The sequence below is a fragment of the Giraffa tippelskirchi genome, chromosome 12 (genome assembly GCF_054371585.1).
Source record: "Giraffa tippelskirchi isolate mGirTip1 chromosome 12, T2T-mGirTip1v1.2.pri, whole genome shotgun sequence".
In the NCBI taxonomy this organism is placed as follows: Eukaryota; Metazoa; Chordata; class Mammalia; order Artiodactyla; family Giraffidae; genus Giraffa; species Giraffa tippelskirchi.
This window is the reverse complement of record NC_137286.1, coordinates 148,274,924-148,298,601: the sequence shown is the minus strand read 5'-3', so window position 1 is coordinate 148,298,601 and position 23,678 is coordinate 148,274,924. Positions and strand designations below refer to the sequence as shown.

Sequence of the window (23,678 nt, the reverse complement as noted above, 5' to 3'; positions counted from 1 at the left end):
GATCACAGCAGCCTTGGAATTCTTGCCGTGAGCGAGCGAGCATACTAGGGTGGAGACGACGGTTAACTCGTTAAGTTTGGAGCCTGGCATTGTTGACTTGACCACCGCCTAGCTATGTCACTGTGGGCGAGTCTTCAAACTGTGCCAAGTTTTAATTTCAAAATGAGTGCCTTGAATTGGATTACGTTATCTTTTGAGGCCTCTCTGGCTCAAAAATCTTGCAGACAATTAGCTTTTCTAAATTTTTATCTCCTCATCTTTTATTAGATGTGAGAACATCTTTTATGTTTTAAAACCTACTACAATTTTTAATGATTTTATAATTCCATGTAAAATGGAACTATATACAATAAAGACTTCAAACTCATTCTGAGTTTTTGATACTGATGTCATTATTTTAGAATATCCTTGTCTTAGCCCAGTTTAGATCAACTGGCTTATTTATAGTGTCATAGAACAATATTAGCGTTTAAGTGTATTAATTTTAAAATGTGATTGTGTATGCAAATCATTAGCTAGACATGGCATTATACATTTATTTTAGTATTAAATTCATTTGTGTTAACTTTCTCTTAAAGATTTATTATAAAAATTTTTCTTCTGCAGTTCACAGCATTAACAAAATGGATGCGGTTTTCACCCTTAAATGTTGAGTGTAAGCTATAGAGCTGTAATAACCAAAATAACTGTGATAATATCAGCTTTTTTGTTTCACCTTGAGTGTATTGAATATTTCATAAAAATTAATTACAAATCACTATATTCTAATTGGAAATGTGAAAATTTAGACTTTGGGAAAAATAAAACCCACAAAACTAACTTAGTTTAACCCTTTGGTTTCCACGTCATTGTTTTGACTCTGTATTATAATAAATACTGAAAACAGATCCGGGACAGCAGAACCATATACGTTCATGCAAGGCCTGTCTGGTACCAAGGGCTGGCATTAGGCTCTTAGTAGCTTAGCTTCTGTTTCATTAAGTATCATATTGTTAAGACTGGACATTAGTATGGACTTGGATCATTTACTTATATAGCCATTTAGTGTTATAACTATGACCTATATTAACTGTTACATTGCAGGAGCTTGTGACTTCATATGTAGTTATAACTTAAGGTAATGTAAAAACAATTGATGATTCTCTAATGAATATATTACACAGTTTTAAAAAGCACTGAGATGATTCTCAATGCATTGCTTTAAAGCAAAGTTATAGGTGCCATTTTCTTAGCTGTTTTTAGGTTTAAAACTCTAATCTTTAATTTTAATAACAGAAGCTTTGATTATGAAATACAGAGTCATAAAATAATTGATTAAATTCCTTAATTGTCATTTATTAAAATAATGAATAATCAGAAGTTGATCTTCTCGATGACTTTATTTTTCTAAACAATAATTGGTCCTGAGCATTTTATTACTAAGATGTTAGTTTTATTCACTTTAATGGATAGCTTAATCCTTTGAACCAATAAATACCTTTCTTTCGCTATGTCCTTTTTTCAATAGGTGTCTTTTTAAAATGAGATCGTTTTATTTACGATTCTGTCCTTGTTACAGGACCCTCGAGTGTCTCTTTCCCACCAAGTGTGACTGAGCATGGCCTCAGGTGCCAGTTTGGTTTTCCTTCTCAGTATAAGAGCCACTCCCTCGAGACCCTGCATATGGTGATTTCCCTTGTCTGAACCTGCACATATTTTTTAGAACAAATACTTAGCCTGAGCCACCTAGCCAAAAGCAATTTTTAAAATTATGTCTTTGGCCTGGAGCACAAGTAGTCATTATTAATTGCTGTTGTATGTGTGGTTATTCAGTTTTAACATATAGATAAAATGTCAATTTTGCCAGTAAGCCAAATTGTAAATTGCTTTTTAATATATATTCTGCACATTTTTATAGTTTAACACTTTTAGTCTACCAACAAATAATAGTTTGATTCCCCCAAAATTATGATCTTAGATCTTCTGTTTTCTGTAGGCTGCCCTGGTAAGGTGCAGTCCTGGCCACTGCCTTTTTCTTTTAAGAGCATCAAGGGGCACAAAATTAACTTAACTTAAAGTTACTAATTTTTTTCCCCGGTTCAGACTGAACTGGAGTATTAATTTTAATATTACGTGCTGTAGATGGAGTAGTGGAAATTTTTTCTTTTTCTGTGACTAGATTAAGAGCTGTCTTGTATCAGTGTTTGATCACACTTGGTGGTAATTAATAATTTTGTTATTAACTCCTACTTTGCTTTTTATATATCTGCTACATAAAGTGGCCAAATCTGAAGTTGCTGCTTTTTTGGTCACGGGGTAGTAATGGTGAGGGCCCGCGGGCCGGGAGACCGTGGCTAGAGCGGCTTGTTACATAACCTACTTGTCAATGTAGGCCGCACCCGTAAGGTAACGCTTGCCGCTGCCGTGCGCCGCGGCGCACTTTCTAGCACCACACGTGAGTATGTTGATGGAGTTTCTTTTTCTTCTCTTATTTTACATCTTGAGTTTTGGTGCCAAGTTTTCTTTCTCATGTGAGGTTTTGTTTCTGCTTATACGATTGTCGTTGGTATTTGCCACTGTTTATATCCAAAACTAAGAACCAACAGGATTGTGGTGGTTCTGTGGCTAGATTAAATGTGTGTATGCTTTAAATGATCCAAACCTCTACAGATGCTTCTCACGCATTTTTTTCTCAAGTATGGAGTTTTCATCAGGTTAAACTTGCACGATCTTTAACTTGCTTATCTGACAGTTCAGTTCTTTGCAGTCACTATTTGAATGCGCTACACATAGAGGGTGTTTGATTGGAAGAAGGGCAAATCATAACATGGAAAAGTTAATTCTTTTTCTGGATGATTAAATAAGTAACAATACAAAATTAAATCTTAATGTGATTTCCAGGAAAGACTCTTGAAAATTTGCTGTCTGCTGATCATTAAGACGAGCTTTTACTACCAACTTTGTAAACTACGGATTTCTACCTTTGAATTAGCTTTACTTTAGTACTTTGACACTGATTGATTTTTAATTTTTTTTTTGTCTTGAGAGATGTGGACAATGTTTCCATATCAGTCTATAAAAGTAGATTTTTTCATGCCTCAGAGTAGAAAAATGGATTTAGAGAGATTTAGAGATTCAGAATTGTTTGCATCGAAGGCCAGTTTGCTAGTCTATTTTAATATCACTTTCTACAGGTGCCGGTGTTTAATTATGTTGTGGTAGAGTCCCACAGCTTTCTATAAGAGAGTATTTCATAAAAGCCATTGGTTCTGTGGTGACTGGATAGATCTTCCAATGAGCTACATATATTTTAACTTAATTATTTTGATCCCAAGAGAGAGTTAGTTATGAACATCAGATAGGGAGTGACGCATCCATGGCCTTATATAAGCAAGTTCAGTGATTCACTCTGAAAAAAATCTTTCTTGACTGGTTTAGAAAATGGGCTTCCCCTTGTGGCTCAGACGGTAAAGTGCCTACAATGCGGGAGACCCAGGTTCAATCCCTGGGTCAGGAAGATCCTCTGGAGAAGGAAATGGCAACCCACTCCAGTACTCTTGCCTGGAAAATCCCATGGACAGAGAAGCCTGGTAGGCTTCAGTCCATGGGGTCGCAAAGAGTCGGACACGACTGAGCGACTTTACTTTCTTTAGAAAATGGACCCAGGTGATTATAGTTACAGAAGTCTTAACATGGAATCTTAATAGATTTTTCAGTGTTGCAAAAAAAGTATTTTGCTGAACTTTTAAGAATTCATAATTGAAATGGAGTTGGTTTAGTTTGGTCCAGGCTTATGACCCGCTTTTATTTGCTGACCCATAAAGCCTTGTGTAGAAGCAAAATTTTCATTGGGGCAAATCATGTGGCGAGCGTATTTAATATTAGTGTTGAAAGTTGGTTTGCCACTTTTGCCCTTGGCAAAATGTAATCCATATTTACTTTATTAGACATTTATTCCCATTTGAAGTTTGAGGTTTCTTTTCATTTGTTCACCTGTTTGCCCTTCCAAGTAATAGTGCAAATATGAAATGTAGGAGAAGTGCCATCTGAGTTAGTAGCTTCTGATCTTGGGATCCTGTGCGTTCTGTTCTGCCCTTGTCGCTGCAGCAGACTGGGTTTCCTGGCTCTGATTTCCTTTATTAAGGGACTGCAGACAGGCGGAGGGATCACTCCGAGGCAGCTGCTGGGATCCGCTTGCTGGGAAGGAGCAGGTAGATGGGGGGCCTGTGGTGCTCTAGACTTGTTGTCATAGCAGCCTGAATAGTACCCACGTTTTAATATTTGTGTAATCACTGCTTTTATAAACGGTGCTTTCAAATAAAACCAATGATTTCTAAATTCAGATATCTTTTCCTTTGCCAAATTACAGTGGGAGCCTGTTAACTATTTTGTCAGACTCGGGGAATGATGCTGTTGTATTTTAATGTATGCAAACATAGTTGGGGTTCAGTTGCAAATTAAAACTATCCCCAGTAGTGTTGAACTTGAAATGAAAACTTGGCACCAAATTTATTCAAGTAGAAACTTTAAAAAATAGTTTCTTCCTATTGTTACCTGAAAAATATATTTAAGAACGTTTTCATAATTACTTATTTAAGAGTTTGGATACCAAAGGGTTAAAAATACACATGTTTTTCTTTTATTGAAGACATTTTAGATGTTGTAATGTTTTGTCTGTACAAATGGGCATTTAGTAATGTTTTATTTTTTTTTTTTAATGATTCCATGTATTTGCTTATTTCCATCTAGGAATAGTTACTAATGTATTTGAGATACAGCATACCAAATTTTAAAGTAACCAGAATCGTGAGTTAATGGTTTTTAGTCCATACTGTTAAACTTTTGTTGATATACTGACATAATTAAATTGGCTTCATGCTAAAAATTACTGGAAGTAATTGAAAAGGCAGTGTTTTAGAGCGATAGCTCTTGGTCAAGGTGGTCACATGACGATGGCTTACGCTCAGTAAATGTGCTTCTGCACCTCATGTATGTATATGTATTTTTAATCAAAATGTTGCCTGCAAATATGTGATCCCTATTTAAGTTTCCTGTTTTATGAACCATTGCCCGTTTTAAATCACATAGAAGATTCTGAATCTGTAAAAACTACACATGTCAATGTTTTACAGCTACGTAATTCGAATTGACTTGATTTTTTCAAGTAATCCTAGAAAGGGGGAGCACTCCATATAGAAACTGCTGAAACTGCCACAGGTGCTTCTCCGAAACCTTACAGTTGTGGCATTGAATGTTCAGTATGGCTTCCTTTCTCCACACGAGGCATACTGTTGAGGTATTTGTTGCGGTGATTGGTTTTAATGCTAATCTAGGAATTCAGATATAGATTCTTTAGATTTGCATGCTTTGCTTACCCTAATTTATGATATCTACCTTTTTATTTGTAAACTAACAATAGTTAAGTTGAGATCAGAATTTTAACAGAAATATTATTTATATAAAAATTGTGGTTATCTTTTATTGTCACATGGCATTAACTAAAAAGAAAACATCCTGAAGGTGATGTGACAACTTAGATTCTAAATATATTTCAGATACTTCTGGATCCGTGGTTTTTCAAATTTAAAAGAAGAAAAAGCTTTATTAGAACAGCTTCTCATATTCTGATGATGTGACACTCTAAGTGGAAAACAGATGGGGGATTAGCTGGCAGCAGAGTGGAGCTCTGTTGTAAAGTTCTGTGGGGACACATTGTTAGGTACGATAAGTAGGTATAAACCATGCAGAATTTTATTACAGAAACTACAGCATATGAGCATTTATGTTTTAACTTCAGTAGAGTTTAAAAGTTTGATTTGTTTTGCCAGTTGTTCAGCAGGATAATTCACAGCGGAGAGTATTCTTTGTCTTCCCATGATTTCATGTTCCAGTTTTGAAAGAACACTAGGAACTGTTGGGAGAAAATGGGTAGAATGACTCTGTGCAGCCTCAGTGAAAGTCACGGGAACCAAAGTCCGTCGACACAAGACAGTTGTCACAGCTTTCCTAGTGAATTGTAGCAGATTGATCTTACTAGCCTCCGAATCAGATCGTGTCTACTTTTAAAGAAAGTCCGTTTTAAAACTTCCAACAGAGTAGACCCAGTTTGAACACCCAAGTTGACTGAAGTCTGATTTTTTTAAAATCTCTGCCCATTTTCGAAGACTTTTCAGAAGGATACCAGAGGGGGCCGGAGAGCTGAAGTAGAATTTGAACGGCCTCACAGCACATCCCATGTGCGGCTTTTTGCTTTCAGAAATGGGCGGAGGTAGATTTTAGATCAGGTTTAGTCTGTTTGCCTAAGTACAGTCAACCAAAGACGGTAGAGTGGTGCGTATGTTTAATGATGTAATCTACAAATAACATATACACCTTCATTACTACCCCAGTGTTCATGCAGAGCATACTTCTTTAGAGTCATTTTGCACAGTATCTGCCAGATACTGTGAATTTCCCTTTGGACTGGTATGTGCAGACTGCAGTCCAGATTAACTTTTATCTTCAGCAGTCTTTCATGGGGTTGGCAGGTGTGGTCAGGAAGTGTGGTGAATACTTTAGGATTGAAGAGCTAAGGCCTGACTGTTTAAAAAGTGCTGTAACAGAACAAGAGACCACATTCAAATGTGAAATTATCATAGAGCCTGTAAATCCTAAGTCACATTCATGTGCCCAGCTCCCATTGGATTTTTAGCAAAATTACTAGGTTTAAAATCTGCTTACACTTGGAACACTAGAATTTGAAGGCTTAATAAATTGATGATACATTGTAACCAGGGCAACTGTCTCAACTGTTAAAATGTCAAAATTGAAACATGCTCAAGAAAATGTATATAAAAAAATGGACTTAAAGACCTGAGCCTGTTTTGTTAAAGTGTCTTGGGAACTATACTACTTAATTATTATTTATTCTAGTCTTTAGCAAAAAGCCAGCATGATTTTCAGCCTCTGTGGAGTACACTCGAGCACCCTCTACCTAGGAAGTGTTAAGAGGTGGTTTGAGGAGTCAGACCTATAAAGGCAGTTTCTCCTTCCGCACAGGAAGCACACTGCCTTATTCCGCTGTGAGACACTTTGAACTTTCAACTGAAAACACTCAGATGAAATAGGGATGATTGTATTACTTCTTGTGCTCTCTCAGAGTCTTTTATTTTTACATTCTTCTGAAGTTTACCTTTAGATATTTTTCTTGGTATTTGACATTTTGTGGTTTAACAGATTCGGCAGCCTTTAAAAAAAAGTTCGATTTTGTTTGAATTGAATAGTGCACAAAATTACCAGAGAGACATTTTTCAGGAGCCATTAGGCATCTCTTATTAAGGTTTGGAGGACTAGTCAGAGAAAGACAAATACCACATGATATCACTCATATGTGGGATCTAAAATAGGGCACAGGTGAACTTACCTACAGAACAGAAGCAGACTCACGGGGAGAACAGACCCGTGGCCTAGGGTAAGGGGTGGGGAAGGCAAGGACTGGGAGGTGTAAACTCTCCCAGGGTAGATAAAGAACAAGGTCCCACTACAGCACAGGGAACTACAGTATCATGTGACAAACCGTAATGGAAGAGAATATGAAAAAGAATGTATATATAACTGAGTCACTTTGCTGTACAACAGAAATTAACATTGTAAATCAGCTGTACCGCAACAGAATTTTTAAAAAGTAGAAGACTAGTTACTGATACCATCTATTGGTTAAATGTTACTCACCTAGTCCAGCCCATTGTTTGTTTTTGTATGGCCCATAAACTAAGAATGATTTTTACATTTTTGAAATGGTTGAGTGACAATCAAAAGAATAATATTTCATTTCACGATATGTAAAAATATATGAAACTCAGATTCCGGTGCCTATAGCTAAAGGTTTATTAGAACATAGCCGGCGCTGTGTTGCTCGCATATCATCTAAGGCTACTTTTCAGGCAACAGCGAGAGGATGGAGTCCGGCCTGGAAAGCTTAAAGTCCTTGCTGTCTAGCCCCTTCACAGAAAAGGTTCCTGCCCCCTGAACTGGTGGTCCCATCCATTCCTTCCCACCCACTTTTTGTGCACCGTGCGATTGCACGGCCAGTAGAGCAGGTTTAAATGAGCGGGCAGAGGAGCGTGTTAAACTAGGTGGAGAAAGGAGGCATGAGTGTGGGCACGCAGGAAAGGAGCCCGGGAGGAAGGCGTTGGGAGGTGGGAGAGGGAAGAGGGTGTACCAGGGTCAGGTATTCACAGATCTTTTTGCTTTAGAGGAACACGAACACTATTAAACTGGCTGTTACATTCGGTCCTTAGTAACTGAGAAATCACATAGTTGAAGTCTTCTGGAGTTTCACCGGAAGTGGAGAAAGGATACTATATGTCCCCATTTCTAATAATACTGCAAAGATGGTGCCGACATTATGATCTCCAATAGTTCTTCCATAGCTACCATGTGTCCCAGATTCTGATGTCTGTCCGAATGTCTTCTGGAACATTTGGAACTCCCTTTGGATCACTCTTCAACCCCTCAGAGTTATTTGAGGAGCCAGCTCTTTCTTTCTTGGTCCACAGAGGGTGAGGTGACTCTAGTGACTGTTCCTTGGAGTTGTGAAGGTACTGCATCACCCCACCTGGAAATTTGGTGGGCTGCAGCCAAGCTGAGGGACGTGCTAGTGTTTGGACCCCCCGTGGTAGCGGGAGACCCTGCCTGTCAGACACAGTCTCCGTGGTCTCCAGATGCCGGCCTGCCTTGTTAGGTTTCTCTGTATTTCCTTGGAAGAACCGTAAACTTGCTAGTCCAGCTCAAACCCAAGCTGCTGTTCATTTTCTGAATTAAGAGGGAAGGAACTGAAAGTAATTTGGATAGCTTTGTTTTCAATGACTTTAAAAAGCTGGCATGCTCCCTGAGCATCTCAGCTTTTTTCAGTGAACTGGCAGTTAGGGTGTAAATGCCATTTTAAAAGTCTCTGTGCTGTTCTTTATTTTATCATCCACTGGAGGAGTGGTTTTTATGGACAGCTTTATGTGTCCTCATTTTAAGCAACAGTTTCTGGTTTCTGTGTCTGATTTCGGAGAGCAAGTTCATATTTATGTCTGTAGAAATCATTTTATACACTTTGCTTATTCTAGGTCTTCATCTTTTCAAATTTTGTTGAGTTAATTTTTTTTTTGTTTTAATTGTGGCAACTTACTCTGTTCTTGATAGTGTAGACCTTTTTGGACCATTCACTCATGCTATCTTCTGAAAAGGAAATACACCCTTTAAAAAAATTATCCAGTCTTGGAGTTACTTGAATGTTAAATTTCTATAGCATGCCAATACTAAAAATCAAGTATATGGTCATTTTGTATGCACATAACTAATGTAATTCACTCTGCCAAAACTTTGGTATTTCCTTCCTTTAAAACACTGTGAAATTTTAGAATAATTACCAGAAATCACAGCCATGAAGTAAATGTCAGATTTAGTTCCCAGTAGTCCTACACGCAGGGCCTTTTATTGTTAAGAAAATATCGTTGGTTTGGGGGATTCTCAAGTCTTGTCTCATTTATATCTGACCAGATTGAGTTTAGGCTTTTTCCTTTCTTCAAACTATATAAATCATTTCTTTATCTCGTGCTTTTAAACGTGGAAACATATCTAGTGATTGTCCAAAAGTCTATGGATGTTTCATTTCTGAATTTGGACTGTCGTGAGTGTTACGGCTAGAACTAGGAATACAGGGCTTATGGTTATCTTTAAAATGGAAGATCCTTATTTGTCCCTGATTCTGTAGTGTCTCTCTGAAATGGTTTCCCCCCCCCATTAATGTGTTAATCTGGGAAACAAGTGTCCAGGGCTGAGCATTGTGCTTTCGGGACAAGGCGAGGCCTGTGTGTGGTCAGAGCTGCGCTGTCTGCGGCGAGGTGTGGCTGCTGCCTCGCCTCCTCAGCGCTCCCCCTGTTTCACTGAATCAGCCTGCAGCTGACAACCCGGTGTGCTTTTTTGCGGGTTCATTTCACAGAGCAGTGTATTGTCTTGTCTTCCAGGGGAACTTCATCGTGGAGTTACTTTTGTTCCCTCAATTTTTATTGATTCCTAATTAAGACTGACAATTTCAAGGGGTTCTTTCCTATCCATCTTACTCAGCCTTGATTTATACTCTGCCACCCCTCCTGACTAGTCTGAATCTTAGCTGGTGCAGAGACATCAGACCTGTACTTGGCAGTGGGATTAACCACAGAGTGATGTTGATTCTTCTTGGTGGTAGGACTCGGCCTCGGGGATGAGCTCCTAGGACAGTATTAGGAGAAGACATCACCCACATGCTTTCAAGTGCCAAAATCTAAACTCCTGCAAGTTTTCCTATGGCCAAAATATAAAAGTCTCAAAAAACTCAGCTTTTCAGATCTCCAGGCTGACGATAAATCAGTTTCAGGGCATCCTTCTAGAGTTCCACTTATGGTGTCACATGTCAGCACAAATTCTGGCTTGTCATTAAGCCACTTGTCTTTGCTTTTAGGAAGTCAAAGTGTTATGAATGCCATGGACAATTCAGTAAATGTTTGTTTGTTATGATTTTACTGGAGCTAAAGGAATGGATTATTAAGTGCAGATAATTTAGAATTCAGTTTCAGGCTAAGTCTGAAGTTAGCATAAATTTTCATTCTTCAGACTAACATAAAAAATGATTTTGAGACGTTAAATAGGAAGATGCCTTTTATTTTTTTAAGTTTAGTATATTGATTTTTAAATTACTATCTCCCGAATCTTGTTTAGTAATCAAATGTGCGTAAGAGAGAAGTTAGTTACAGAGATAGGAAGAGCAACTCCTTCTTTAATGAAGACTTGCTGTAAATCTGTGCGCTCTTCATATCGCCTTCAGATAGTCAGTCAGCGCAGCAGAGCAGAGACCAGACGGAAATGCTAACGGGATGTAATTCAGTGTTTTTGTGTCGTACAGCCTGAGAAATGCCAGTGGCCTGACGGCAGCAGACATTGCTCAAACCCAGGGTTTCCAAGAGTGTACCCAGTTTCTCTTGAACCTCCAGAATTGTCATCTGACTCGTTTCTATCACAATGGCACCTTAAATGGAGGCCATCCGAGCGTATTTCCCAATCACGTTAGTGTGGGAACAAACCGCAAGAGATGCTTGGAAGATTCGGGAGCCTTTGGAGTGAAGAAAGCTAGGACCGCAGGTGAGACCGCGTTGTGGGCGGGGCGAGCGGACCTCTTCCCTCCTTTAACGTGTTCTCTCTTGCACGGCTGAGCGCGCCTTGGAGATGCTCCCTCACTAAGGGTGCTGGGCCCGGAGGACTCTGGCGCAGTGATGGAGGAGGTTTTCCTGTGTTGCTCCTTGGAAGATTGGCCATTTAACGAGAGGGGAGGATGTGAGAGGGCAGTTACCGCCCAAGTGTAAATGTGTGTATGTAACTTTCTGCACACCCAGGTTTACCTGCCATGAATTAGAGTCTTCTCATGTTGTACCTGTTTGAAATATAACTATTAAAAAAATCTGCCCCTGTGCCTCATTTTTTTTTTCTGTGAATTTTCCTGGACTTAAAACCATTGTTGGTCTGGTAGTAAAATACAGTCTCAACATCGGGAAGGTAGATGTTTGCACTCACACGGTGCCTTGGCCTCGGCGGGTCTCCACGCCCCGGTGTGGTGCGTGTGTCACAGCAGGGCCCGGCGCACCGCGTCCACACTGAGGGGTTAAGTCTCCAAGGTAAGTTTAGTTCTAGTGTCCTTCCAGCTCTTTATCTCCAGATGCTAGTTTCAGGACGTGTACATAAACAGAGTCAGCTAGTCTTTGAGGTTTCCCTTTCACTTAGGGGGAAAAAATTAATATATATAGTCAGATTATATTATATATATTTTATATATATATATCATATAATAGCTTGGCAGGAATGTTTAGCAAACTTACGTGGAAAGGGAAGTTTAGAGGTGACAGTGAAAGTAATCACATTGAGATATGTGCTCAGATAAGATTTTCCCAGGATAAATACAAAATCATGCCCTTTGGCTTTAAAAAAAAAAAAACTGTTCGAGTATTGTCTGAGGAAACCTGAGTGGCCAAGTGGCTCGTGTCTTTGAATTTGGTGTGTCAGCCTGATCCTCCCAGTGCTGTGCCTCTTTAATGTGACTGGCACGCATCCAGACAAAAGCATTTCTCCCAAAATCAATAAAAAGTGAATTTTCTCCTTCACAACATTTAAGATGTTGGTCACTGTGAAAAGTTGTGATTATGCAACTTTTCTATAGAAATGAATGTATGAACTTAATAGTTTCTAAAATTCATAACTTGTATAAATTACAGGCCTAATTTTTAGAAAGATGTAAAAGTCATACCCAGAATGTGAAGATACGTCTAAAGTTCACAAACTATTCCCCGTTTTGTTTAATGCCTGGTTAATATTTTGGAATGGTATTGTTAGTTTCACTGTGCCCTGGTGCCGGAATCACACATGTGTTCGTGTTATGTTCGCATGCAGGATAAATCTTAAATGCTGTTTAGCTTTTGTAAAGAGATGTCACTTAACATTCTATGAAGATTCAAATGTACTTAAAGAGTTTTAAACTAGTCTCTTCAGGTTTCGAGTTCAGTTGAATTGGCCAGTATCTCATTATTGAAGTGTCAGGAAGAGCCTTTCCAAGGATTCCTGGAAACTTAAGAATTTGCATCCTAGGCCCTGTTGGTGCACAAATTGGCTTTGAAGAATTATGCATGTGTTTGGGGATTTTATTTTCCTCTTCCAGACAAGGATTCATCTTGGTCAGCTGGGTTAGAGATTCATGTTCTGCACGTTCAGCTCAAGGTACAACTTTCCCTAACTGCCCCATTCCTAACAGTCAACTCAAGGAAGCCAGTTAAGAAAATGAGGTTGGAACCTGGCGTTTGAGTTCACAGGTGATTACACACACCTAAGGCTGGGCGTTAAATCTTTTTTTATCTTTTTAAAAACATGCCTGAAGTATCTTGGCTACATAAATACATAGCTTGGACCTTATCAATAAATTTAGTCTGTTCTGTATTCCTAGAATTTAATAAAGTACAGGTACTGATGTTTTCTAGTGTGGAATATACCCAAAAGCTATTAATTCCAGAGATTTTTCTGGCTAAGCCAACTCTTAAAAGACGGATGTGTCCTGTAAAATTGACTCTGAAGTTTGGTGTCATGATTGTGAAAGCTACCTACTCTAATCCATAGAGAGTAGGCTCTCTCAATAAATTGTTTTTAAATATTTTAAGGTAATTGGAGTGGTTTTTCCTTTGAAAACCATGTTAATGTAAAAGAATTTAAGACATCGATCATTTGTATGGCTCAAATACAAACTATCCTTTGAAAGCAAGTTGTCCAGCAGGCATGGGTCCTTTAAGATGTCTTCGCTGCAGTCATTCACACCAGGGTCAGCATGCACCCTGGTCAGGAGGGTGAGTTAAAATCCAAGACTGATACTGATGAAAAGTATTTCAGGGTAATATTTTCCCCGGTGTGGGAGATTTGTTTCATTTAGGACAATGCAAGGAAATCTCAGTTCATAATAACTCGGTTTGGGGGTTTTTTTCCTTCCACGTTGACCAGCCATACGCTCAGGATAGAATGACAGGTGGGCCTCAGGACTTCAGCTGCAGATGTTGAGTGAAATCTGTGTCAGGTCTGTTAGCGTTTTAGCTCATAGGAGTAACAGTACAATTGTTCACAAGTGTATTCCTTGGGGACTTGTGCAAATTATCAGTGATCCAGGATAGAGAAGAATGCCACTCCCACCCATGAGAGAAGCTTCATCTCGTTTTTAATGTTTAGTACTTTCGGGTGCGGCTCCAGAGCCTTGACTGGGAGAGGCAGTGTGAGTTACAGACAGACCCAGGAACCTACAGTTTTATTTGGGTGAACAGTTGCCATCCCCAGGAGGCTGTGGTGGTACCAGATCAATCTCAGATGTTAAGTTGACTTCACGGCTTTCGTTTTAATCAAATAGGTATATTACTGACCTTAGCATCTCATGTATAACAGGTATTTAAAAACACCTTTTAGGAAAAATACAGTTTGACTTGGCTTAAAATCAGTCATAGGAAGTTGCTCAGCGCACATTGCTCAGGATGAAATAACAGAATCTCCACCTTCCGTCCTTAATTGTTCATGAATGACCAGGCTTAAAAAGACATGGAGAAAGGAGGATGGATGTGACTTGAGATTGTTGAGTGATCATGCTCAGTCACTGAGTTCTGTCCAGCTCTGCGGCCACATGGACTAGTCCACCAGGCTCTTCTGTCCACGAGATTCCCCAGGCAAGAAGACTGGAGTGGGTGGTGGTTTCCTTCTCCAGAAATCAAATTTCTAATGTAGTTCCTTCTAATTTAGGCCCATATATCTAATGTACACAAGACTTTAACCTTTGACGTGTCCTTGGTATTCTCCAACTTGCAGTAAATGGCTGTATTTGCTCTTAAAAATTTGACCAAACATTCGTAATTCTGTTCCAGTTAACAAAAGATGGTTTTCATCTCCAAAGACATAGCATGAATTACATTTAAGAGCCAGTCATTCTCGGATCAGTCTTGAGCTTGGCGGAGCTCCCAGGCCCCGTTTGCCCTCCGTGCGTGTGTTGGCTGCCGCATGAATCGGCCAGGAGCAGGTTCTTCCTACACTCTTGGGTCCTCTGTGTCACGTGCACCTTCCCCTCCATCTTCTGTTAACAAAACCCCAGATCTACAGCTGGCACTCTTCTCTGTAGTTAACACCTTCATTCACCTGCCCTCTTAAACTCCCCTGTCCCCATCTGCTGCAGTTGAGGCTGTGGCGGGAGTCCCAGGAGAGGTCACTGGTAGAAAGAACCACCTTCCTAACAGCCTTTTGTACTGTTCAGGTTTTAACAGGACCTTTCCTTTAAAGGGTGATCTGGGTAAAATGTGCTGTGTAGGAGAAGAGAACAGTTCTAGTTAATAATGGAGGGAAACCATTCCTTTTTTGTGGAATGGGGTTTCATCAGCAGGAAAGCCAGAGGGGTGGGAGGGACCTTGGTTGTGGGTCAGCTTTTAGGACTTCCTTGAAGAGGCACAGAGGGCGATAGGTCACTACCCTGACCCAGGCTTCCCTGGGCTCCATGCATGGGAGTGCCCGGCAGAGCTTGCACATCAGGTGGTGTCTAGAGGATGGCGCCCCGTGAGCTAACTAAGGCACTTAACATCTTCAAGTACAGGACTGTGTAGATTGGGCTTTGCCTATTGAGAGATTACTCTGCCTTTAAAGTTAAAAGAAGCCTGATGTGTTTTTCGTAAGTCCTAGGTACCTTTGTAAATGTGCCTGACGATCAAAGTCTTGTATACACGTTCTGCATCGGCATCAGGGGCCTGCACCATACACTACGGGCACATCTCCCCGAGCTGACCCAGCCGGCACGAAGGGAAGCTTCCTTGGCAACAGTGTAGTGCTGCAGACCCCTGTCTTTGAAAGCGAAGGAAGGTTTTCCCGATGTTTTCCCATCCTTGATCAGGAGTGGTTTTGTGGCTTCAGGAGTTTATTCACCTCTTTGGTTTATATGAAAGTTCAGCTGTAGGTTCCCACGCCGCCCCGGGACACCTTCCCGAATGCAGCGTCTTTGCTCGCCCCGGCGTCAGGAACTTCTTGGGCGGTGGTCACACCTGGTCCTGACTCTACCTCTGGGAGAAGAAAACGGTTTATCGTGAGGCAGAATCCTAGGTGACGTTCTGTCAGAAGCATGCTTTGTCTGATGTGTGTCAGTCATAACAGATAACTGCTTTGGAAGTCAAAAAGATAAGGACTCTTAACAAGTGTTTGGTCATTTTTCCTTTTAACTGCAGTAGGAACATAGGGAAATACTTCTTTTCTAAAACAAATAGAAGTAAACATTTTGGAAGAAAGTCTTTTTTTTCTGAAATGTCTACAAGCCACCTTTCTCAGACGCAGCGTGGGGCGTTGCAGTAGTTGCATTGGTGATGGTGATAGCGATGTGTGGGAGAAAGGAGTCAAATCCAGATCCGTGTTCTTACAGTTCTGCAAGGCCGGTTTAATGTCATGGCTTTTAATGCAGTTTTAAAAGGTAAGTGGAGACACCCTCTGTGCTCCCATGGAGCTGTCTGAGCCCTTCCTAATTCCAGGTGCTGGGAAGAAAACACGGAGACATCACTTTAAGATACATTGCCAGGGGTTCTAGGCAGCTAGGTTAGCAGGCAAGTGGTTGCATATCCTGGCAGATAGATCCTTCATGGGCAAAACGCCTCACAAAGAATGCCTATGGAGAAAGTAATTCTAGGCTGTCCACGTTAGCATATGCCTCCCACGTTTAGTAAAAAGTTTCTTTACTTAAAATCTGAAAGCCTTTAGTCTGTCTCATTTTTACATTTTTATCCTGCCCTGCTGGTGAGAAACCGCATTAACAAAAGATGTGCCCAAAAGGAGAGCCCCGGGAGGGGCACGCTGCTGCACCGCGTAGCCTCGAGTTAAGGGAGCAGCTTCTGCCTCGGGAGGAGCACGCTGCTGCACCGCGTAGCCTCGAGTTAAGGGGGCAGCTTCTGCTTTCAGGTGGCGCGGTGTCTTGCTCCTTTCTACACGCATTTTTCCTCTGAATGTCCTCTGGCTCCCTTTGCCACCAGCTCTTCTGGCCCCCTAGTGGCAGGTCTGCCCTCCTGTCCCGCTTCATTTTGTTGCCAGTCTTGATTACCTATTCTTAATGGTTTTGCTTGCTTTCTGTGCCTGTTCCCTTTCTGGCTAGAGTGTGGGCTTCATTCACTGATGGAACACTCCAGGCGCTGGGCTTGGGGAGTGAAGAGACAGTTAACCTGCTTTCGTGAAGCTGTTCTGTCATGCTTTGGGGGGGGGGGGTGCTTATTGTCATACCTGTCAGCTTTTCTTTTTAAAACCTGCTCTCAGAGATCTGAAGTTGCAGTTGTAACCTAGATGTCCCTTTCCCCGAGGAGCACTGGCCCTGAATTCCAGAACAAAGCTAGGCATCGGGAGGATGGCTACTTCAGGCTGTCTGTGCTGTATCCCCAGTGAGGTCTGGCCTTTCGTTCGAGGCTATTTGTGGCTTTGCCCGCAGTGCTTCTCCGTCAACTGCCTGATCTGGCTTATCAGACGTGGGTCCTGCGTCCCTGCGGAGACAGAATCGGAGGTTGGGAGGGTTTTGTCACCTGGTACCTGAACCTTCCCTCTCCTAACCACCCCCACTCTTTTTTTTTTGTCTTAAAAGATGGCCTGTTTACCACTGATTTCTTGAAAGTACCTTGTTTGAGTGAAGCTGGAACCTAGCCTGTCACTGACTTCAGTGGGGCCTGTGGAGGATTAAGAAAAGCTTTGAAAACCACTGAAGTCCTCAGTTTGTTGCCTCCGGTTTTAAAGCACTTCTATTTCTGGGGTGTTTGTGGCCTCATGTCTGTGCAGATTTCTGTTTTTTCTTAACAGCACACATCACACCATTCTGTTTGTTTCTTCCGCATAGTAATCATCAATTTGTGTTTCTCTTATTAAGACTTTTTCATATAAAACTTTTAACAGTTTGGGGATACTCTGAAACTGATATGTTCATTCCGATATTGAAAATGATTCATGTGCCTCTAGAAATAGTTGAAGCCACAAAGTTCAAGTCTGTTTTTAAATGTTTATTTGAAAGAAATAGCACTGAAAGTTGTTACTCACTTGTTGTATATATCCTGTGACCCACAAACCGTTCTAGTTTATCTTGTGAAGAACCAAAAGTGTATGCAAAAGTGCGTTTATAGGGATGGTAGTTATGGTGTTGATGATGGAAAAGGAGCCCCACTCAGGCAGCAGTGGGGCTGGGTGGGTGAGCTATTGGTAGCCCAGCCATTCAGGGAGTTGTTCCTCAGCTTTAAGGATCCTTTTGAGTTTAGTTGTTGGGATGTGTTCGTTTAGTGGGGAATGAGTACAGGAAAGATGCGCGAGTGATTGTTCAGATCCAGTGTTGTAAAGACGCCTGCTCCTTAAGACTGGAGAGCTCTGCGCAGCGTGGGAGTGGCCGCTCCTGAGAAGCAGGGGCCCCAGCGCTAGCAGGAGGTGTTTCCACACAGAGTGTGACCCCCGCAGGAAGGGCGGCCATGTGTGCACAGTGCTGCTCTCCACGATGCGGCACGTGGGCGTGCCCTGAGAAAGGCGCTGTGCGCAGCTTCAGCCCCTGACGTCCTGGAGCCCAGAAGGTTAATGGGTGTTCCCAGTTGCATCATATCTTGGGGCACAGGGCCAGAGCTGCTCTCAGCCCATATCGGACGAGCTTGTCTTGATTTGGGGATTTACTTTGTTTTCTATTAATGAAATCACTGATTTCTTAATTTGAGGATCATTGTAATGGTTTTTATGTTACTCAAGAATTACCATTTCTTTATGAAAAACAACTGAAGGAACATTTAGGGGTGTAACAGAGCGTCCTGAATCTTTAAAAGTGTTTAGAAATAAATGTCTTCAAGTTACATAACTGCTTTATGTTGCCCAAATACCAGCCTTAAATGAGAATTTACTCCAACAAGTAAATCTTGAGTAGGTGTCTAAATTGCCATGACTGCATCAAAGCCGGACGTTTCAGGAATTATTCTCTTATTGTGGGAAAGTAAGTTTCTTGGTATTGTGCCAAGGTCATTGGTAATCCGGGGATTATTAAGCTGTTTGACAGTTTGGGAGCATCCAGTGCTCTGACCGCAAGGAGTGAGAAGCCTCTGTCTTGAAGCTCTCTGCTTGGGTGCAAGGAAGCTAAAGTTGCCTGTTTTCTGTGCAGCCCACAGTCCGGACGAGTCCATGCCGCTTGCGAGTGCTGAGGTGGAAGACGACCCCGACAAGATGCACGTGGACAGAGCGCTTGTCACAGGTGGGGACGGACAGTTTCCTGTTAGCCGCGGCCACGGTCCGACAGTCGAAGACACCAGACTGCCCGAGGGTGGTTCCGTCGGACCAAAAGAAATAGAAATCTATACTGTTTCGGCAATGCAGACCCCCTGTCGTTGCAAGAACCAGTATGCGTGTTATTTCTAACATGAGTTGGCTCAAACAGTTTTTGCACTTTGTCCAGCGTTTTAAAGAATGTTGTGCTATAATTTGGACAAGTTTGTAGATACAAGAATTAAGTGTTTTGGTGCATTTTATGGATATGAAAAATATAAGTGCAATCTATTTTGATTTGAGGCTTTTGCTTAATGTGCCTTGTTTGATTTTAATGAGGTTTAACATTTTTCATTTTCTGATACAGGACCTTGGGGTGAATTTATCAAACAAATAGCTATTGCTGGTAGTTTCAAAGGGATAAACAGCGAAAGCAGTGGCTGGCTGTGAACACTGAGAACTAGCAGAGGTCATGCTTCTGACTGACCAGTCAGGCCAGTGTGGGATCTTCCACTAAACCCTCCTGGTTGCTTTGGTTTGTGTGACGTTCACTCTGAATCTACTAAAATGCTGAGGACTGTGTCAGCACAAAACACATTTTTCACTAAAATTTTCAGTATATTAAAACAGTTGATAGTCACTTTTGGTTTTTAAAAGGTAAGGGCTCTGTTTCTGTTAGTATTTAGAGTAAACATTGTTAGCCATTTAGTTAACACTTTTTTCTATCATTTTATTTAGGTGAGCATGAAAACATTTTAGCCATTCTCTTAATGTTTTAATGCATTTGGAAATAGATACTGTTTTTTTTTTAAGTTTTATTATTATGTCTGTATGCTAAATTCTTGTTTCCCAGGGGTACATGAAAAAATCATCTTTGTTCATATAATGAAAATGTGTGCATTTTTCTAGAAGCTAGAGAATTGTAATGGGTAGAGTCATCATTTTGCCAGGTAATTAAATGAAGTGGGTAGATTTTCCAAGGGAAGTTCTGATTTGAAAATACATTTAAAAGTCTTGGCTAAAGATAACAAGACTCAAAGCCAGTTTTTTAAAAAAAAAATGGCATTGCTACATGCTTTTAAAAAGACAGAAGTAATCACTCTTTGATCTTCAAACATTTTATTTCCTTGGGTTTTCAACTTAAATTTAATGCCACACTTGAACCTGACATTGAACAGCCCATTATTTAAACTCAGCTCATCCCATGTCACAGGTATCAAGTAAGCATTCCCCATATTTTCATTATTTCATTTCTAACACTCTTCCAATAAACAAAGTGTATTAAATTGCTAGAGATTACCTGCAGTGGGTAGACAAGGTGGAGAGGGGGAGGGGCGAGTCCTGGAAGGCAGACTGGAGCAGAGTTGGCGGGGTACCAGGCCAGCAGTACCGGAGGTCGTCAGCAGGCAGGTCTGGCCAAGCGACGTTAGTCTCAGCCTGTCTCTGGGATGTTTGCCGTTTTCACGCTCAGTTTTACTAGATGTTCCGTAATGATGTGAGGTTCTGCTAACCTTGGATTTGAGGTTGCATAATGGAACTAATTTACTCTACCTGGGCGCCAGAGAAGAGCAGTGCTCACGCGGTGAACATTAAATTAAAAAGCATCATCTAGTTAACTCGAATTCCTGAGGCCCAGTCCCCTGAAAATACAGTTTCCATCTTTGTTAGTAGTGTCATGGTTGTCTTAATAACTATCAAGGTCACCATCCTACCCATGCATTTTATTACCCAGGGAAAGCTTCTGGTTTTTGGAAAAAGTAAATATTTCTCTGGGAATAGCTTGTGTTATTTTTAATTTTACCTCATGTTTAGTTCTTGAAACACTTGTTCTCCAGCCTTAAGTTTAACTAAATAGAAAAGCAGCCTTTTGATTTGAAAAGAAATAATTCGCAATCCTCTGAAGAATTGATAGAAGTTCTTAAACTATCATTCAAACTGCCAGAAAACTGAACATCAGTGGAATGTTTAGATGTTTCTGTTCATTGAATGAGCCATGATTTTCCATCATCAGGAAAACTTGCAGAACACACAGAAACCTATATCCGAGTGCAAATCAGGGGGTCACGGTGTGTGGGCTGCGACAGGGTCAGGGGACACACGGCAGTCTGTCCTCACTCTGAAGGCACTTAATGTCACGCCTTGCTTGAATAGTGCAGGACACTGGGGGAAAATTTAACATCATCAAGCAAGTCATAATTTTAGATCATTTCTGTACTGTTGTGTGAATTCTGTGAACGTGAATTAATCCTCAAGTTTCGTTATACAGAAAAATACCTTGTCATTGCCTGTTCCCATGTGGCCTAATGTTTTGTGATTGACATTTTTTTTTTCGTAAGACATCCCCTCTTAATGGATGTCTGTATATGCAGATTATGGGTTTTGACAGTGGATTCTTGGACACCATAGTCACTGTAATTGCTGAACCCAGAGGACACTTCCGGACGTGCTCGTGGCTCGGGACTGCACTCGTGGGATCTGGGGGTTCGTGGTCTTCTGCAGCCTGCCTGTGCTGCTCTGTGGCATCTTGCAGAAATGCCGTGTGATCCGGGTGTTGCTCAGGAACCACAGTCCCGTTCCCACTCCTGTGTGGGCTCCCCGCCCTGGAGGAGGCACGGTGAGGAGCTCCGGGGACGCTGTCAACGTCGTCCCGGGAGCTTCCTTAATTCACATGCTTCATCAATTGCTTTGCTTTTCATTTTTTTTTCCCTTAAAAAGCTTGAAGTTTTTTGTTTTTCAACCCTTTGTTGGGAACACTTACATTCAGTTCTGACAGACTTTTTTGAGGGTTGTGATTTTTAAAACTGCTCTCCAAACCTAGTCTTAAACTGAGAACAGTTCAATGCTATTGGTATTTTTCACATGGCATATTTGTCAGCTGAAGTTTTGAAAAAACTTCCCCTACACTAGTGAAATTTCTTAAGTATTTATTTCCTGTCTTACCCAGCAAATGCAACTGATTATGTTTTATTTTTAAATCACTTAAGCAGTTTTTTGCCTTGCAAAAGAAACTGGTTTGTGTAACGAAAAGAAGCTAAATAAATCCTGTAAAACAGTAGCAGCAAGGAAGCGTTTTATAGTCTCTCCTCCCTTCTGGTTCTGAATTTTGGTGACAGGTGTATTTCTTAATGCAGATATGAAAAACAGTAGCTCCGTATCGAATACACTGACTAATGGATGTGTCGCCAATGGACACTTGGACTTCCCCTCCATGGCCCAGCCCGGTGGGATGGAGAGCAGGAGCTTGGCAGGACTTAGCGGAGTCGGCACTGGCCTAGTTCCAGGACCGCCTTTTCCAAGCAGCCAGGGCTCCCCCGACGTTAACGGGACTGAGGAGCCGGAAAGGAGCGCGTGCGTCAGCCCGGAGACATGCGGCTCTCTGCACCTCAACGGGAGCCCGAGCAGCTGCGTAGCCAGCAGGCCCTCCTGGGCGGAGGAGAGCCTGCAGTACGGACACTACCACGGCTTTGGGGACACGGCCGAGAGCATCCCCGAGCTCAGCAGTATGCTGGAGCACGCCAGCTCCGTGAAGGTGGAACAGGGCTACCACAGCGCCGTGCTGGGCGCCATGCACCTGTCCCATGGCTCGTAGGGCCGCAGGCCTCCGTCGCCAGTGCCCGACCCTGGCATCGCACCGCCCGGAAGGAGCACCACGGCCCGTCCGGTGTCTCATCCTTTACCTTTCTGGAAACGTGCGCTCCTAGTGTGCGTGCAGGCAGGGCTTACTCAGCACAGGGCTGTCTCTCTGCAGGACCCAGGGCCTCTTTCAGGACGCGCTTTTGGAACTCATGTTTTCTGCTGCCAATCTCAATATTCTCTTTTGAATAACGTCACCGTAAATTGCCATTTTCCCTCCTGTCGAATTAAATTTTATCTGATGAAGAATCAGAGACAGTAAGTGAGGTGCCTGGTAATCCACCCTTTGGCACGTGGGCATCATTTTGAAGAGCTTGCTTTTCCTCTTACCTGTAGAATTTTTGACAGAAGACAGCTATCTCCCTATGCAGGGTACAGCTTTACAGATTTCTTGCAGTGATTTGTATGAAGAAAAGAGCGTTTGTCTTTTTCAAAGCCTTTTCATGGAAACTTTGCTGCCTGCCTGCCGCGTGGTGACGTTCTTCCGCGTGCACACACCGTGGTCTGAGGACACCTGTGTCCCTCCCCCAGTGGTGGCGCTCACTGCCCTGGGTCTCACCGACAGCGCGGGCAGCCTGGGCCTGACTGCCCCTCTGTTGTGTTTCCACCCACGTTTCCTACTCGGGCTTTAGGATTTTTACCACAGATAACGGTTTCCTTTATATGTAGTGGAAGTTACTCTTTGTAGGGACTGTCAGGTCAACATGTTTAACTGACTCTTTAGACTTACATTTTCTTTTTTCCTTGCTTTTGTTTCTTGAGGTTTTCTGCTTTAAAATATATACCACTATGTATATCCAGTTAACTGAGAGAATTTTGAATCTCTCTTAATAAAGCTGCATTAAGTTTATGGTTTTATAGAAATTAGCTTTTGTTTAAGCAACTAGTGGTTACACTGTGCGACTGTTGTCATGAATTTTTACTTTTCTGAGTTTTGTAATAAAAATTGATGAAGATAGAAGATGTGTCAGATGAACAAAACCAATGTTCTCCGAGTGTCGCTGACATTTTGTTTTTAAACTGTCCTTTACAGATTGAATAAAAACTATCGCGCTCGCTGTCTCTCTGGGTGTGCCTGCCCGTGGGTGGGGGCAGTGGGGCCTGTGGCAGGAGCTGTTGCCTTGCGTTCTGCTTGTGAGCGGTGGTTCCCTCTTCTGATTGTCCGTGGAGCGCTCCTGTGGAATACTTGTTGCCACCTCTGGTTTGTTCACTTGTTTTGGTCTACGGGCACACTGGGTCTCTCTTGGGAGACACTGGGTCTCCCT

General features: G+C 41.7%; 1 protein-coding gene across 11 annotated transcripts in view; it reads left to right on the top strand.

Annotated features, from left to right (window-relative positions):
* ANKRD10 (ankyrin repeat domain 10) overlaps positions 1-23,475 on the top strand; it is a 31,794-nt gene extending 8,319 nt beyond the window's left edge. Inside the window, exons 4-7 of one of the 11 annotated variants that reach the window (XR_014071824.1) lie at positions 5,145-5,275; positions 10,889-11,124; positions 18,680-18,769; positions 21,912-23,475. Coding sequence is in view for 6 of the 11 variants with exons in the window: in XM_081551935.1 (XP_081408061.1) it covers positions 5,231-5,262; positions 10,871-11,124; positions 18,680-18,769; positions 21,912-22,369 (834 nt within the window). In the remaining 5 variants the exon portion in view is untranslated. Of the gene's footprint in view, positions 1-606; positions 1,491-2,676; positions 3,092-3,503; positions 5,276-10,870; positions 11,125-18,679; positions 19,078-21,911 lie in introns of those variants that run through there. The other 10 variants (XR_014071820.1, XM_081551935.1, XM_081551936.1 and 7 more) reach the window with 10 other exon arrangements.
* The last annotated feature ends 203 nt before the right edge of the window (positions 23,476-23,678 follow it).